General features: G+C 49.8%; 2 protein-coding genes across 2 annotated transcripts in view; one reads left to right on the plus strand and one right to left on the minus strand.

Annotated features, from left to right (window-relative positions):
- The window catches only part of LOC130686611 (hydroxyproline dehydrogenase-like), a 95,773-nt gene that overhangs the window by 27,153 nt on the left and 53,055 nt on the right, over nucleotides 1-15,565 (plus strand). The window lies entirely within an intron of this gene.
- The window catches only part of LOC130686980 (uncharacterized), a 38,120-nt gene that overhangs the window by 15,216 nt on the left and 7,339 nt on the right, over nucleotides 1-15,565 (minus strand). The window contains exons 10-29 of the mRNA XM_059494135.1: nucleotides 10,856-11,050; nucleotides 10,606-10,776; nucleotides 9,952-10,536; nucleotides 9,068-9,882; nucleotides 8,766-8,997; nucleotides 8,432-8,701; nucleotides 8,026-8,363; nucleotides 7,619-7,955; nucleotides 7,229-7,558; nucleotides 6,769-7,092; nucleotides 6,326-6,679; nucleotides 5,796-6,125; nucleotides 5,390-5,710; nucleotides 4,953-5,306; nucleotides 2,812-3,141; nucleotides 2,417-2,737; nucleotides 1,986-2,339; nucleotides 1,398-1,727; nucleotides 971-1,294; nucleotides 546-899 (exon numbers count right to left, since the gene is read on the minus strand). Coding sequence (XP_059350118.1) covers nucleotides 546-899; nucleotides 971-1,294; nucleotides 1,398-1,727; nucleotides 1,986-2,339; nucleotides 2,417-2,737; nucleotides 2,812-3,141; nucleotides 4,953-5,306; nucleotides 5,390-5,710; nucleotides 5,796-6,125; nucleotides 6,326-6,679; nucleotides 6,769-7,092; nucleotides 7,229-7,558; nucleotides 7,619-7,955; nucleotides 8,026-8,363; nucleotides 8,432-8,701; nucleotides 8,766-8,997; nucleotides 9,068-9,882; nucleotides 9,952-10,536; nucleotides 10,606-10,776; nucleotides 10,856-11,050 — 6,969 coding nt within the window. The remainder of the gene's footprint in view (nucleotides 1-545; nucleotides 900-970; nucleotides 1,295-1,397; nucleotides 1,728-1,985; nucleotides 2,340-2,416; nucleotides 2,738-2,811; nucleotides 3,142-4,952; nucleotides 5,307-5,389; nucleotides 5,711-5,795; nucleotides 6,126-6,325; nucleotides 6,680-6,768; nucleotides 7,093-7,228; nucleotides 7,559-7,618; nucleotides 7,956-8,025; nucleotides 8,364-8,431; nucleotides 8,702-8,765; nucleotides 8,998-9,067; nucleotides 9,883-9,951; nucleotides 10,537-10,605; nucleotides 10,777-10,855; nucleotides 11,051-15,565) is intronic.

The raw sequence follows: 15,565 nt of genomic DNA on the forward strand, positions 1-15,565 counted from the left end.
AAACATAGCGATTGTCTCAAGTGCAGTAGCAAAAGAAGTTCGCTTTTTTGTTTTGTTCCAAAACAAGGTTTTCCATTAAAAAAAAATATTCAATGCCATAAACCCAATATTTTTGGATTGCATGAAAAAAAAAACAAGTCGTCAAAAGCAGGCATGCCAGACCAAAAAAAAAAAAAGCTCAAAGAGGAGCTAAAATATGGATTCATCTTCCCTGATAATCAAAGCCATAAAAATGCTGAATCCATAAATAGCTTCATGAAAACGAAGTTCATGAAAAAGCAAGCAACACGTGCGAAAAACAGCAAAAAAAAAAGATGTCCCGACGATAATGAAATTGTCTGGATTGCATCAGTCAAATGGAGGTGCAAAAAAAAAATGCAACACCAGTCTCATTCCATTTGAAAAATAAAAATAACAAAAAAAATATGCCAAATGTATGGCATGAAGGTAGATACGAACGTCCGCTCACATCCGACGTGATAATCGACGAAAGAAGCAAGAAGCAATTTCAAACGAAGCCAATAAATAATGCCAGAGTGTCTTACCGTCTACTGGAGTAGGTCGACAATGACTGAAACCATCGCCAGTGAATCCCTTTATGCAATCGCATACAGGCGAGTTATTCACGACCCTACATTGAGCGTTGGGTGCACATGTGCCAGGGCATGGATCGACACATTTCTGGTTCACGCAGGCCTCGTTAGAGGGGCAATCCGAGCTCACGACACACTCTGGTCGGCAGTTTGGTACCGAACCAATCATGCCGGGCACGCAGCCGCACTGGGCCTGTCCCGAAACCACTTGACATTGCGAGTTGGGTCCACAAGGTGATGGGTTGCACGGGTTGGGTGGTAAGGGTCGTAACGTGCCTTCTTCCACTACAGGATCGCGTATAGGGGCTACAGATGTTAATTGATTGAGTTAGTTATGTCTAATAATACAGTACAATTAGCTGAAATGTTATGCTTACTCGGAATGACTTGACAACCGGTTAGGGGATCACCAGTCCATCCGGACGGACAGACACAAATCGGGTTGTGGTTAACGACTTGGCATTTAGCATCTCGACCGCAAGTTCCGGGACAAGGATCTTGGCATTTGAAATTGGAACACGCCTGGGATGGAGCACACTCTGAACTTGAGACACACTCTGGTCGACATTCTGGTGGGATGCCCAGATAGCCCGGCTGGCAAGAGCAAACCGGAGCATTACCGACTTCACGACATTGACTATTAGGACCGCAAGGAGTCGGTACGCATGGTCTCTCGTTAACAACTGGAGATGTTGGCGGAACTAAGTATTAAATATGTTTAAAAATCAATTATTGCTTTGCCCTGAATCGACCAACGGAAAGCTGCTGTTTCTTCAGCTTTTGAAAAATTAAAACACATCTTACTTATCACAGGAATAGGACGGCAAGATCCGTAAGGATCTCCAGTGTGGGATTCTTTGCAACTGCAAACGGGAATGTGGTTGGCGACTCTACAGTCGGCATTGATGCCGCAAGCTCCCGCGCAAGGATCGATACAGCGGTTGCGCGAACAACTTTGATCACGTGGGCAATCTGTGTTGAGAACGCATTCTGGCCGACATGAGCTGTAAGGATCACCGATGTAACCCGCCGGACAGACGCAATTAATGGCTCCGTTTTGCGTTTTACATTGAGCATTGGTACCGCACGGATTGGGATCGCATGGTGTAGGTGGTTGTGCGACGTTAGGTTCAACTGAATTGGATAGAAACATCGTTTTAGAAGAATTTCCAATTCAGAAAAAGTGGTCAAAGAACACATTAACAAAAAAATAGTTGCGAATTTGAATTTCTGGAGAGCGTAAAAAAATGGATCTTCGCTTATAGAAAGTTTTCCAGAGATATTAATAATTAAAGTACGCATTTTTTCGTGTAGTCGGCCCGTAGGAAATATATCCCTTAAACCGGTAGGATCGATCGAGAATTTCGGAGGAGATGAATGAGATTTTCTTACCAACAACTGGAATAGGACGACAATTTTTGAAGCTGTCGCCGGTGTAACCCGCAGCGCAAGTGCACATGGGCGAATGGTTGACAACACGACAATCCGCATTTGCCGCGCAAGTGCCGGGACAAGGATCAATGCATTTTTGATTGACGCAAGCATTGTTCGAGGGGCAATCAGATGAAATGAGGCATTCCGGTCGGCAATTCGGTACCGAACCAATCATGCCAGGGACACATCCGCACTGAGCTTGACCAGCTACGACTTGACATTGCGAATTGGGTCCGCAAGGTGTGGGTGTGCAAGGATTGGGTGGTAGAGGTGGCAATGTTGCTACTTCGCCTACAGTATTTGGTGCTGGTGCTACAAATGTTAAAAAGTTAATTACAAACATGCAACACAGTGAGGTTTGTTAAAAAGTTAAGTGAAATCGTGCTTACTGGGTATAATGTGACAACCGGTTAGAGGATCACCAGTCCAACCAGACGGACAGACGCAAATCGGGTTGTGGTTAACTACGCGACATTGTGCATCTCGACCGCACGTTCCAGGACAAGGATCTTGGCATTTGAAGTTAACACATGCTTTGGATGGTGCGCACTCTGAGCTCGAGACACATTCCGGTCTACATTCTGGTGGTATTCCCAAATAGCCCGGTTGACAAGCGCAAACTGGCGCATTGCCAACGGGTCTGCAAGTGCTATGAGGACCACATGGAGGGGGATCGCATGGTTTTTCAACAACCGGAGCTGTTGGGGGTACTAAATATCAGATCGTAAAATAAATCAAAAATGTTTCGCCGATTAACCCTTGGATTCTCAATTGATTTTCTTACTCTTCACAGGGATGGGCCTGCATGATCCATATGGATCTCCAGTATAAGATTCTTTGCAACTGCAGACGGGTATGTGATTGGCCACCCTGCAATTAGCATTTTCTCCACACGTTCCAGCACAAGGATCTACACAGCGATTACGAGAGCAACTCTTATCGCGAGGACAGTCCGTGTTCAGAACACATTCTGGGCGACAAGAGCTGAATGGATCGCCGACGTAATTTGTTGGACAGACGCAATTGATTGCGCCATTTTGCGTTTTACATTGAGCATTGGTACCACAAGGATTCGGGTCGCATGGTGATGGTGGTTGGACGACATTTGGTTCAACTGTTACGTACAGCAATAAAATAAATAAGTAAAACCATTTTTAGTTTGATACGGTTGGTGCTGAAATACTAGAGGGGAAGGCGAAAGCTTAAACCTAAAGAACCTCAATTTTTTTTTCAATATGGTCTTTTTCAAATATGCCTCGGTCAGCGAAAGCTATAAATAATGCTGTCTTACCAACAGTTGGAATGGGCCGGCAATTGCTAAAACCGTCTCCAAAAAACCCAGACGTGCAACTACAAACAGGTCTATGATTGACGACGGTACATTCGCCGTTCTGGGCGCAAGTTCCGACGCAAGGGTCGATACATTTCTGGTTGACACAAGCTCGATTTGATGGACACTCTGAATTGAGTACGCATTCGGGGCGGCAATTGGGAGCAGAGCCGATCATTCCGGTAACGCATCCACACTGCGCTTGTCCACCAACAACTTGGCATTGCGAGTTGGGTCCGCAAGGTGTCGGATTGCAAGGATTGGGTGGAATAGGTGGCAAGGTGCCAGGTTCACCAACTACATTAGGTGCAGGTACTACAAAGATTTTTACGTTACAACAATTAGTTAACGTGCAATTCTACATAAAGAATGGATGTGAACAGTTAGTGAAATCATGCTTACTGGGGATAATTCGACACCCGGTCATCGGGTCGCCTGTCCATCCGGACGGACAGACGCAGATCGGGTTGTGATTGACAACTTTGCACTGGGCATCTCGACCGCACGTTTCCTTGCAAGGATCTTGGCACTTGAGGTTAAGGCATGCTTGGGTGGGAGCGCACTCCGAGCTGGAGACGCATTCTGGCCTACAATCTGGCGGCAATCCCAAGTAATTGGGTTGACAGGAACAAACCGGAGCATTGCCAACGGGCCTACACACACTATTTGGCCCACACGGAGATGGATTGCATGGTTCCTCGGTAAGCGAGGGTGCGGTTGGTGGAACTTTTTTTTAATGAAATAAAAATAGAAGTTTTAAAGATTGCGATCTTCAAAGGACCATGTTCAATTGCGTTTCTTACTTTTGACGGGAATAGGTCGGCAAGTTACGTAGGGATCTCCCTGGTAAGATTCTTTGCAACTACACGCGGGAACGTGATTGGAAACCCTGCAATCAGCGTTTTGACCACATGTTCCGGGACAAGGATCAATGCAGCGATTATTCAAACAGCTTTGATGGCGCGGACAGTCCGTGTTCAAAACACATTCTGGCCGGCAAGAGCTGAATGGATCTCCGACATAATTAGCCGGGCAGACGCAATTGATGGCGCCGTTTTGTTCCTTGCATTGAGCGTTGGTACCGCAAGGATTGGGATCGCAAAGTTTCGTCTGCTGGGGGATGTTTGGTTCGACTAGAATAATACCCGACAGAAAAATTGTCATCAACTAATTGGCAACTTTTACGACAAAAAGGCAAGTACTCGTCCATTTTGAATGGAAACAGTATGCAGAGGCGAGAAAAAATGTGTGCATAGATAGACAAAGCCCAAATGACGTGCTGTAAAAGTGCAATGCTCTCTTCGAAATTGTAAAAATTATCAGTTTTTTTTTTTTTTCACTTAAGAATAACCAGAAAATGTCAATTAGTACCAGAACCAAAAAGAAAATGGCAAGAAACTGCCAGAAAAAAAAATGATGAACCAAAATTCGAATTGCGATCCCATCAATACGTGACAGGCATTTAGAAAAATCGCCTACCCAGACTCTTAACGGTAGCAAACACACGCGCAACGCTATGAATAAAATAAAAACTAGGCAAGAAGCACCTTGAAAAAATAAGCGTATAGCCGAATCGTATGAATAACGCTTCTTACCTACTGCCGCAATCGGTAGGCAATTACGGAAACCATCGCCCGTGTAACCTGCCGTGCAGATACACAACGGTGAATGGTTGACGACTTTACATTCCGCGTTGGATGCGCAAGTTCCAGGGCATGGATCAATACACTTTTGATTCATGCAAGCTTGGCTCGAAGGACAATCCGAGCTGAGGATGCATTCCGGTCGGCAATTCGGTACCGAACCAATCATGCCAGGGACACATCCGCATTGAGCTTGACCAGCTACGACTTGACATTGCGAATTGGGTCCGCAAGGTGTGGGTGTGCAAGGATTGGGTGGTAGAGGTGGCAATGTTGCTACTTCGCCTACAGTATTTGGTGCTGGTGCTACAAATGTTAAATTATTTCAATTAGTTACAAACACAAACTCAATACAGGTTGTTAGGAAGTTTAGTGGAATTCATGCTTACTGGGTATAATGTGACAACCGGTTAGAGGATCACCAGTCCATCCGGACGGACAGACACAAATCGGGTTGTGGTTAACGACTTGGCATTTAGCATCTCGACCGCAAGTTCCGGGACAAGGATCTTGGCATTTAAAGTTGGTGCATGCCTGGGATGGGGCGCATTCTGAACTCGAAACACATTCCGGTCGGCATTCTGGTGGAACACCCAAATTGCCCGGTTGACAAGAGCAGACCGGCACGTTGCCCATTTCCCGACATTGACTATTTGGACCGCAAGGCGTTGGTACGCATGGTCTAACTACGCTCGGGGAAGTCGGTGGTACTAGATTTGAAATACGTATTCGAATTAGTTTCGCAATAGATGGCGCAACTGGAGTTGGTCAGATATTTGAATTAAACTGGCTTACTTATCACAGGAATAGGACGGCAAGATCCATAAGGATCTCCAGTGTGGGACTCTTTACAACTGCAAACAGGAATATGATTCGTGACCTTACAAACTGCATTAATTCCGCAAATGTCTGTGCACGGATCTACACAGCGGTTGTTTACGCAGTTCTTATCACGGGGGCAGTCTGTGTTGAGAACACATTCCGGCCGGCAAGAGCTGTACGGATCTCCGACATAATTAGCCGGACAAACGCAATTGATGGCGCCGTTTTGTTCCTTGCATTGAGCGTTGGTACCGCAAGGATTGGGATCGCAAGGTTTTGGTGGTTGAACCACATTGGGCTCGACTGCATTCAAAATAAAACGAAACTTTCTATAATATTCCCCATGATTAACGTTTTCTCATCTGTCCTAAGACTTATTCGATCTGATCTCTTATCAATTGACTGTTAAATTGTTTTGAGTTTAAATCGAAACAAATGAAACCGCTGGATCATTAACGATACGAAGGTTCTGTAGCCAAATTCAATGGTCTTGAAAATCTTACCGATGGCTGGGATTGGTCGGCAATTGCGATATGCATTGCCCGTGTATCCCGTGACGCAGCTGCAGACGGGTGAGTGGCTGACAACTCGGCACTCGGCATTGGAGCCGCACGTTCCAGGGCAAGGATCAACGCATTTCTGGTTGATGCAAGCCCTGTTGGACGTACAGTCCGAGTTGAGGACGCACTCTGGCCGGCAGTTGGGCGCCGATCCGATCATGCCGGGCACACAGCCGCACTGGGCTTGTCCCGCAACCACTTGACACTGCGAATTGGGACCGCAAGGTGTCGGCGTGCAAGGGTTAGGTGGTAAGGGTCGTAACGTGCCTTCCTCCACTACAGGATTAGTTGTTGGTTCTACAAGGTTAACACGTTTTCAGGTTGGTTAGCCACAAATAAATACATTCTACACAAACTACATGGTTGTGTGGTAAAAACATGCTTACTAGGGATAATGCGACATCCAGTTAGAGGGTCGCCAGTCCATCCGGACGGGCAGACACAGATCGGGCTGTGATTGACAACTCGGCATTGTGCATCTCGACCACATGCTCCTGGGCAGGGATCCTGACATTTTATGTTGATACACGCTTTCGATGGTGGGCATTCGGAGCTTGAAATACACTCAGGTCGACAATCAGGTGGAACACCATCGAAGCCTGATTGGCAAGAGCAAACAGGCTGAGAGCCGACTGGCCGACAAATACTGTTCGGCCCGCACGGCGAAGGATCGCAAGGTTTGACGACTGACGCTTCAGTCGGCGGCACAACTGCGTGCATCAAAGAAAAAAGAATGTGGTATTTTCAAAATGGAAGACGTATCTTTCAGTTGGAGCTATCGTTACCGATAGCTTAACGCTTTTCTTGTCGCTACCTTCACCAGAAGTAATTGAAAGTGGGACTTACCGACGGGTATTGGCCGGCATGAAGTGTAGGGATCCCCGGTGAATTTCGGTTGACAAGTGCAGACAGGCTGGTGATTAGCGACGCGGCATTCGGTATGGAAACCACAAGCGCCTGGGCAAGGATCGACGCACTTTTGGGCGACACAAGCTCGATTGCTCGGGCAATCACTATTAACCACGCACTCTGGACGACAATTGGGAGCTGTGCCAATCATGTTAGCTACACAGCCACACGTAGCTTTCTCATCGCGCACTTGGCAAACACTGTTTGGTCCGCAAGGCGATGGCGTGCAAGGGTCCGTGATTTGCGGTTGAACGGGTGGTCTCACAACTATTGAAAAACATTTAAATTATGAACTGAGATGTGGAGTTTTGTTATTAATTACGGTACCTGGTGTTGGACGGCATTCGATGAATGGATCTCCAGTTTGTCCTCGAGGACAACTGCAGATGGGATTGTGGTTGATAACTCGACATTCGGCATCTTGTCCACAGATTCCAGCGCAAGGATCGCGACATTTCTGGTTAATGCATGCCAGGGTGGATTCGCAGTCTGAATTTACGAGACACTCCGGCCTACAACTGGGTGGCACGCCGTGGTAGTCGGCTTGACAAGAGCAAACTGGGCGACAATCCATTTCACGGCAAACGCTGTACGGCCCGCATGGAGAAGGACTGCACGGTTTACATTTTTCCTCAACAGATGCCTCTGTCGGTCTCGGGACTACAACAACAAAACATTTAATAAATTAATTTTCGACATTCAAATACTAATCAAACGAAAGAAATGAGTTTAACTTCAACTGGAATGATCTTGCAAGATTCGAGCGGATTGCCAGTATGTCCTTGAGGGCAGTAGCACGAGGCGAAGTGATTGATGACACGACATTCGGCGTTGTTGCCACATAAACCCGGGCACGGATCGCGACATTTCTGGTTGACGCAAACTTGAGTGGAAGCGCAATCGGAGTTGAGGACGCACTCGGGTTTGCAACCCTGTCGGGCGTCGCCAAAGTACTCGGGGAGACATTGACAAATGGCCGATCCGGATTGTTCGCGACAAACAGCGTTGGCGCCGCAAGGTGACGGATTGCAAGGAGTAGGTGTTGGTTTCTTCGGAGGTTCTGATACAACAGCTATATACGGCAAAAATGAGAAATTACGTAAATGAAACTGTACAAACTAATTTCAAAGATGTTATTACGTTGGATCGGGACGCAGCTACGGAATGGATCGCCAGTGTGAGATTCTTTGCAAGAGCAGACGGGATTGTGACCGACGACGCGACACTGAGTGTTGGCGCCGCAAATGCCAGCGCAAGGATCTTTACATTTCTGATTGATGCAGGCCAAGTTGGACGGGCAATCGCTGTTGCGGACACATTCAGGCCGGCAGTTGGGCACCGTGCCGATCATACCGTCTTGACAACCGCATTGGGCTTGGTTGCTAACCACTTGACATTTGGAATTGGGACCTGTACAGTAAAAAAAAATCCTCGTTTAACAGTGTCCATCGTTTAAAAATAAAATCTTAATTACCGCATGGCGAAGGTATACACGGGTTGGATGGCTCCTCAATGACGGGCTGTTGTGGTCGAACAGGGAAAGGTTGGCAACGAACAAATGGATCGCCTGTAAGATCCCTCGGACAATTACAAATCGGGTTATGCTGAACGACTCGACAAACGGCGTTCTCTCCGCAAACACCAAGACAAGGATCCCTGCACTTCTGGTTGATACATGCCAACGATTGAGAGCACTCGGCGTTGGACTAAAAAATAAATCAAATCAAATGTCGTTGATGTTCTTGAAAATAAAACGGTAATGAATATTAAACTTACGGAACACTCGGGACGGCAGCTGGGCGGAACTCCAACGAATCCAGATTGACAAGAGCAGACGGGCTGGTTGCTGACTTCCCTACAGGCGCTGTTTGGCCCACAAGGCGACGGGACGCAAGGTCTCTCGCTGACAACGGGCTCGATGGGCCGGCTTTCGACTGGAATTGGCCGGCAAGCCGATGAGGCATCGCCTGAATAGCCGGACTGGCAACTGCAGACTGGATAGTGATTGATAACGCGACATTCGGCGTTCAAACCGCAGACGCCAGGGCAAGGATCGACGCATCGGTTGTTGGCGCAACTCTTGTCCCGAGGACAGTCCGAATTTTGCACGCATTCCGGCCTGCAGCCGCTGTAAGGATCGCCGACGTAGTTTGGTGGACATTTGCAAGACGCACTGTTTCCTTGAGCTCGGCAAGTAGCTCCAACTCCGCAAGGTGCTGGATTGCAAGGATCTTTAGGTCTGGACGTAACCGGCTCTGGTTGGACAACTACCGGCTCAGTGCAACGAACGAACGGGTCACCCGTCATGGTGCCGGGGCATGAACAGATCGGATTGTGATCTTTAATGACGCAGTTGGCTCCTATTCCACATGTGCCCGGGCATGGATCGACGCATTTTTGATTGACACAGGCCTTGTTTTTAGGACAGTCGCTGCTGGCTATGCATTCGGGTCGACACGGGTTGCCGTAATAACCGGGCAAGCAAGAGCAAGTGGCTTGATTATTGACAGGTCGACAATCTGCGTAGTTGCCGCATGGATTTGGATTGCAAGGATTGGGAACGACAGGTTCAACCACACTAGGTGAAACGGCTATTTTTTAAAAGAAAAAGAGTTCGTTAATTCAAGTTTTTTAAATTTAAGCAGTAAATAATGTCTTACGTCTTGGTGCGCAAGATCTGGTCGGATCGCCTTGATATCCTTGCAAACACGAACATATCGGGTTGTGGTTGTTGACTTTGCAAACTGCATTTTGGCCACACACTCCAGGACAAGGATCCCTACATTTTTGGTTCATGCAGGCCAAGTTGGGTGGGCAATCCGAGTTGAGGACGCATTCGGGTTTGCAGTTGGGGCAATCGGGTCTCGGTGGCAATTGTGGGTATGAAACCGGTGGGGATAATGTCGGGGTAACGACGGGTGAAACGACAATCGGGTTGCAATTCTCGTAAGGATTGCCGGTATATCCAGGAACGCATGTGCAGACTGGATTGTGTCCCGTCACGCGGCATGCTGCGTTGATTCCGCAAGCGCCTGGACATGGATCGCGACACTTTTGGTTGATGCAAGCCTGAGTCGGTTGGCATTCGCTGTTGGTGGTACATTCCGGTCCGCAACCGCGGTTGCTCTGCGGATCGCCGAAGAATCCTGGACGACAAGTACAGATGGGATTCTTTGTGAAACCCACACTGCAATCAGCATTCGGTCCACATGGGCTAGGATTGCATGGTTCAGATATCACGGGGGCTGTAAAGAAACAATGCGTGTTATGATTTTTTTCAGCTAACTAATTGAATTAGCCAAGTAAATACGTACATGTACAGCCGGTCAATGGGTTGCCAATGGTGCCAGCTGGACATTTGCAGATTGGATTATGATCACGAATTTCGCAAACAGCTCCAACGCCACAACGGCAGGGATTGACACATTGTCCGTTGATGCAAGCTTCTTTTGCCGGGCAATCGCTGTTGCTTCTGCAACCAGTCACTGCTCGTGAAAAATTAAAAATTAAAATGATGTTATTGAAACAAGTTTGTGTAGAGAAACACGTTGAAATGGAACTCACATTGGTAGCACTGCTCGCGAGGATTTCCAGTGTATCCTTCGAGACAACTGCAGACGGCGTTGTGACTGACGGCTTGGCAGGAGGCGAGACGGCCGCAAACGCGAGTCTGGCAAACTGGAATACACTGGGCGGTAGGGCGGTCACAATAACGATCGTAAGGGCAGTCGTTATTGGATTGACACTCTCCGACAACCACTATTCGATCAATTTCATAGAGCAACAAACAAAAAAAAAAAAAAAAAAAAAAAATGAAAAATAAAATTAGTTTTTTCTAAGAAATCTTGCATGGTTGCCTAAGGCAGTCAGAAGCCCATCACCACATAAGTGCACGTCAACGTCTATGAGATAAGTATAAAAAAATGTAAGTAGATGGGAATTAAGTAGGGGGCTTGTGTCGCTATGAGTTACGCTATTCAACGAAATCCATTTCATTCGAAACAGATGGAGCTATTTTTCATCCAGACCCAGGTCTCGTCAGTTAGAGCTGTCGGTATGGCAATAATAAAAAAAACATGAATAATTTGCTGGCTGATCTTTTTTTTGTTTTCGTGAATCGTCGGGTATGAATGATTAGGTGAAGGTAATGTTCCAAAGCGTTGATTCGATGGCGATATATTTTTTTTTAAGTCTGGAGAAATTGTTCGGTCGTTTCTAGATGATGACTGGACAAGTACCGGCTATGCATTGGATGGTAGGCACTCCAGTGAATCCAGGTCGGCATGCACAGACAGGGTTGTGGTAGACGACTTGGCACTGGGCGTTGGGCACGCAAGGCCGGTAGGCGCAAGGATCAACGCAGCGCTCGTTGGGTATGTCGCAGGATTCCGTGTCCAGGCAGTCGTTGTTGCTGACGCAGCCCGTCTTTGGCTGGAACGATCGCCTGCGGCGGAGTCGGACGACCTGGAGGAGGTCGCTCCGACCCGAATGGTCTCAACGGGTCGGGTAAGACAAACGTTGGTGGCGTGCTTTGTGTTCCAATCGGTGGCTGCTGGATTGGTGGACGACTTGGCGTTCCAGGAGAAGACGGTTCAGCCACTACGGGTACTGGGGTACCTGGGGAGGCGGGGGATTGACCAGGTATGGCCGTCTGGGGACGACTCGTTACCTCGGGTACAGGTAGAGGCGGTTTAGGGTACGGGTACGGGTCGGGTCTCTCGGCTGGCGGTGCAGGGGGATACCCAGGGGGTCTTTCCGCTATTACAGGGACGGTGGGCGGGGAACCCGGAGGTCGGGTTCCACCGATAGCCGATGGCGGAGTAGGCAAAACGGCTGTTGGGGGCCTAGTGGGTACCGGTGGGTAAGACGCCGAAGTGGGTTGGTAAGAAGGCGGTTGAGATGCTGGTACTTCGGCCTCTACTGGAGAAGTCGGGGGAGGTGCGGGGTACCCGGGTGGTTTGGAAGTTGGACCAACAGGGTACGACGGAGGTGTTTCGGCCACCGGTGGCAAGCCAGGAGAAGATGTTACTGGTGCTGGGTAAGGATACTGTGGGGCACTAGTCGTACTGGGTTGCTCGCCAATTACTGAAACGCTCGGGGGGTTGGATACCGACGGCAATTGAGGGGTGGGGCTCGGTGGATATGCGGGATTGATTTCAGCTACAGGAGCCAAACTGGGGGGTGTCGGATAGGTAGGGCGTGGAGGTCTCGTAGCTGGTTGACCAGGACCAGGAGGACTGGGTTCGGCAACAACTGGTTCAGATGGTAAAGGGAGGTCTACTCGTTCCTGGAATAGCAGGGGAGGAAGGTGAAGGAACTTCCGCTACAGGAGCCAAACTGGGAGGTGTTGGATAGGTAGGCCGTGGAGGTCTGGTAGCTGGTTGGCCAGGACCAGGAGGACTGGGTTCGGCAACAACTGGTTCAAATGGCAAGGGAGGTCTACTCGTTCCTGGGATGGCAGGGGAAGAAGGCGAAGGTACCTCAGCTACAGGAGGCAAACTTGGGAGGTGTTGGATAGGTAGGCCGTGGAGGTCTGGTAGCTGGTTGGCCTGGGCCAGGTGGACTGGGATCAGCAACAACTGGCTCAGATGGTAAAGGAGGTCTACTCGTTCCTGGGATGGCAGGGGAAGAAGGCGAAGGTACCTCAGCTACAGGAGGCAAACTTGGGGGTGTTGGATAGGTAGGCCGTGGAGGTCTGGTAGCTGGTTGGCCTGGGCCAGGTGGACTGGGTTCAGCAACAACTGGCTCAGATGGTAAAGGAGGTCTACTCGTTCCTGGGATGGCAGGGGAAGAAGGTGAAGGAACCTCAGCTACAGGAGGCAAACTTGGGGGTGTTGGATAGGTAGGCCGTGGAGGCCTGGTAGCTGGTTGGCCTGGACCAGGAGGACTGGGTTCGGCAACAACTGGTTCCGACGGTAGAGGAGGTCTACTTGTCCCTGGTATGGCGGAAGGTGAGCCCGGTGGAATTTCAGCTACAGGGGCTAAGCTGGGAGGTGTTGGATACGTCGGTCGCGGAGGCCTTGTCAAAGGCACACCGGGTCCAGGTGGACTCGGTTCAGCTACAACTGGCTCAGACGGCAAAGGAGGCCTACTCGTTCCTGGTATAGCAGGAGGCGAAGGGTAAGGAACTTCGGCTACAGGTGGTTGAACGGGAGGAACAGATGGCGCTGGTGGTGGATATGGAACATCGGGTTTAGGTGTAGGAGGACGCGTCTCAGCGATAACTGGGACAGTGGGTGGGTTAGAAATACCCGGTTTCTCTGGAAGAGGTGCAGGGTAAGTGGGTCTAGGAGTGTCAACTGATGGAGGTATACTAGGAGGAGATGAAGGTTTAGGTGGATAAGAACCAGGTGGTCGAGGGGTTGAAGGACGCTGAGTTTCGGCTATGACTGGAACTGTAGGAGGATAGGCAATAGAAGGCGGTTGATGCGTAGGGCGAGGTGGGCTACCCGTTGTTTCAGCAATGGGTGGTAGATGAGGCGGAGTTGGGTAGGAAGGAGGTGGAGGTCTCGTAGTCGGGGTAACCGGAGAGTAGGGCGGGCTAGGTTCAGCCACGACCGGGTCCGTTGGTGGACGTGGTCTACCTGTGCTCGGCGTGGCAGGAGGAGAAGGTGAAGGGCTTTCGGCCACAGGTGGTTGATACGGAGGGATAGAAGGCGCAGGTGGTGGGTATGGAACATCAGGTTTAGGTGTAGGAGGACGAGTTTCAGCGATAACTGGGACCGTGGGTGGATTGGAAATGCCCGGCTGCTCCTGAACAGGTGCAGGGTAAGTAGGTCTAGGAGTTTCAGCCAAAGGTGGGATACTAGGAGGAGCAGATGGTTTGGGCGGAGGAGAACCAGGTGGTCTGGGGGTTGCGGGAGGTTGCGTTTCGGCTATGACCGGAACGGTAGGCGGGTAGGCAATAGAAGGTGGCTGTTGAGTAGGGCGAGGTGGTCTAGATGTTGTATCAGTTATAGGTGGCAGGTGGGGTGGAGTCGGGTAGGAAGGACGTGGAGGTCTCGTGCTGGGTGCGCTCGGCTCGTAGGGCGAGCTGGGTTCAACAACAACCGGTTCAAAAGGTAAAGGAGGCCTATTCGTTTCCGAAATGGCAGGAAGCGAAGGTGAAGGAGTTTCAGCTACGGGTGGTAAGTGAGGAGGACTTTGAGGAGTTGGGGAAGGATATTGAATTCCGGGTCTATGGGTAGTCGTCTCAGCGACAACGGGTACAGTAGGTGGGTAAGAAATTCCAGGTGTTTCTTGGATAGGAGACGGGTACGATGGTTTCGGGGTATCAGCTACAGGTGGTAAGCTAGGTGGGTTAGACGGTTTAGGTGGAGAAGGTCCGAGTGGTCGGGGTGTTGAGGGAGGTTGAGTTTCGGCTACCACTGGCACGCCAGTTGGGTACGAAACCGAAGGCGGTTGATGGGTAGGGCTAGGTGGTCGGGCTGTGGTTTCAGCAATAGGTGGCAAGTTAGGAGGTGTCGGATAAGAAGGACGAGGAGGTCTCGTGGCTTGGGTAACCTGTTCGTAAGGCGGACTTGGTTCAGCCACCACCGCGTCCGTTGGTAGAGGAGGTCTACTCGTTCCAGACGTAGCAGGGGGAGATGGAGCTGGTAACTCGGCCGTAGGGGGTTGGTAAGGTGGAATCGAAGGAGGTGCTGGTGGGTAAGGAATGTCGGGTTTAGCGGTAGGGCGAGGCGTTTCAGCAATAACTGGAACGGTGGGTGGATTGGAAATGCTCGGCGTTTCTTGGACAGGTGCAGGGTACGAAGGTCTAGGGGTTTCGGCCACAGGTGGTATGCTAGGAGGGTTAGAAGGTTTAGGTGGGGAAACACCAGGCGGTTGGGGAGTCGGGTAAGACGATGGCTCCCCAACTACGGGAACCGTCGGAGGACGCGGAAGGTTTATGGTTTCCTGGGTAGGTGACGGGTAATCGGGGCGAGGGGTTTCTGCTATCGGGGGCAATGGTGCTGGATTTTGCGGGGCAGGCGGACGCGGGGTATACTGTGGCGTAACAGCCGAAGGAGCAGGGGTTTCGGCAACAACCGGAAGTGTAGGCAAGCTAGGAATGCCAGGTGTTTCTTGCACAGGAGCGGGGTAGGTTGGTTTAGGAACCTCAGCTACCGGTGGTATACTAGGCGGGTTAGAAGGTTTAGGTGAAGAGCCAACAGGCCGAGCAGTCGAAGGAACCGGAGTTTCGGCAACTACTGGAACTGTAGGCGGGCTAGCAACAGAAGGTGGTTGATGGGTAGGATATGGTGGACGGCCAGTGGTTTCCGCAATGGGTGGAAA

Source organism: Daphnia carinata, chromosome 2 (genome assembly GCF_022539665.2).
Source record: "Daphnia carinata strain CSIRO-1 chromosome 2, CSIRO_AGI_Dcar_HiC_V3, whole genome shotgun sequence".
Lineage (NCBI taxonomy): Eukaryota > Metazoa > Arthropoda > Branchiopoda > Diplostraca > Daphniidae > Daphnia > Daphnia carinata.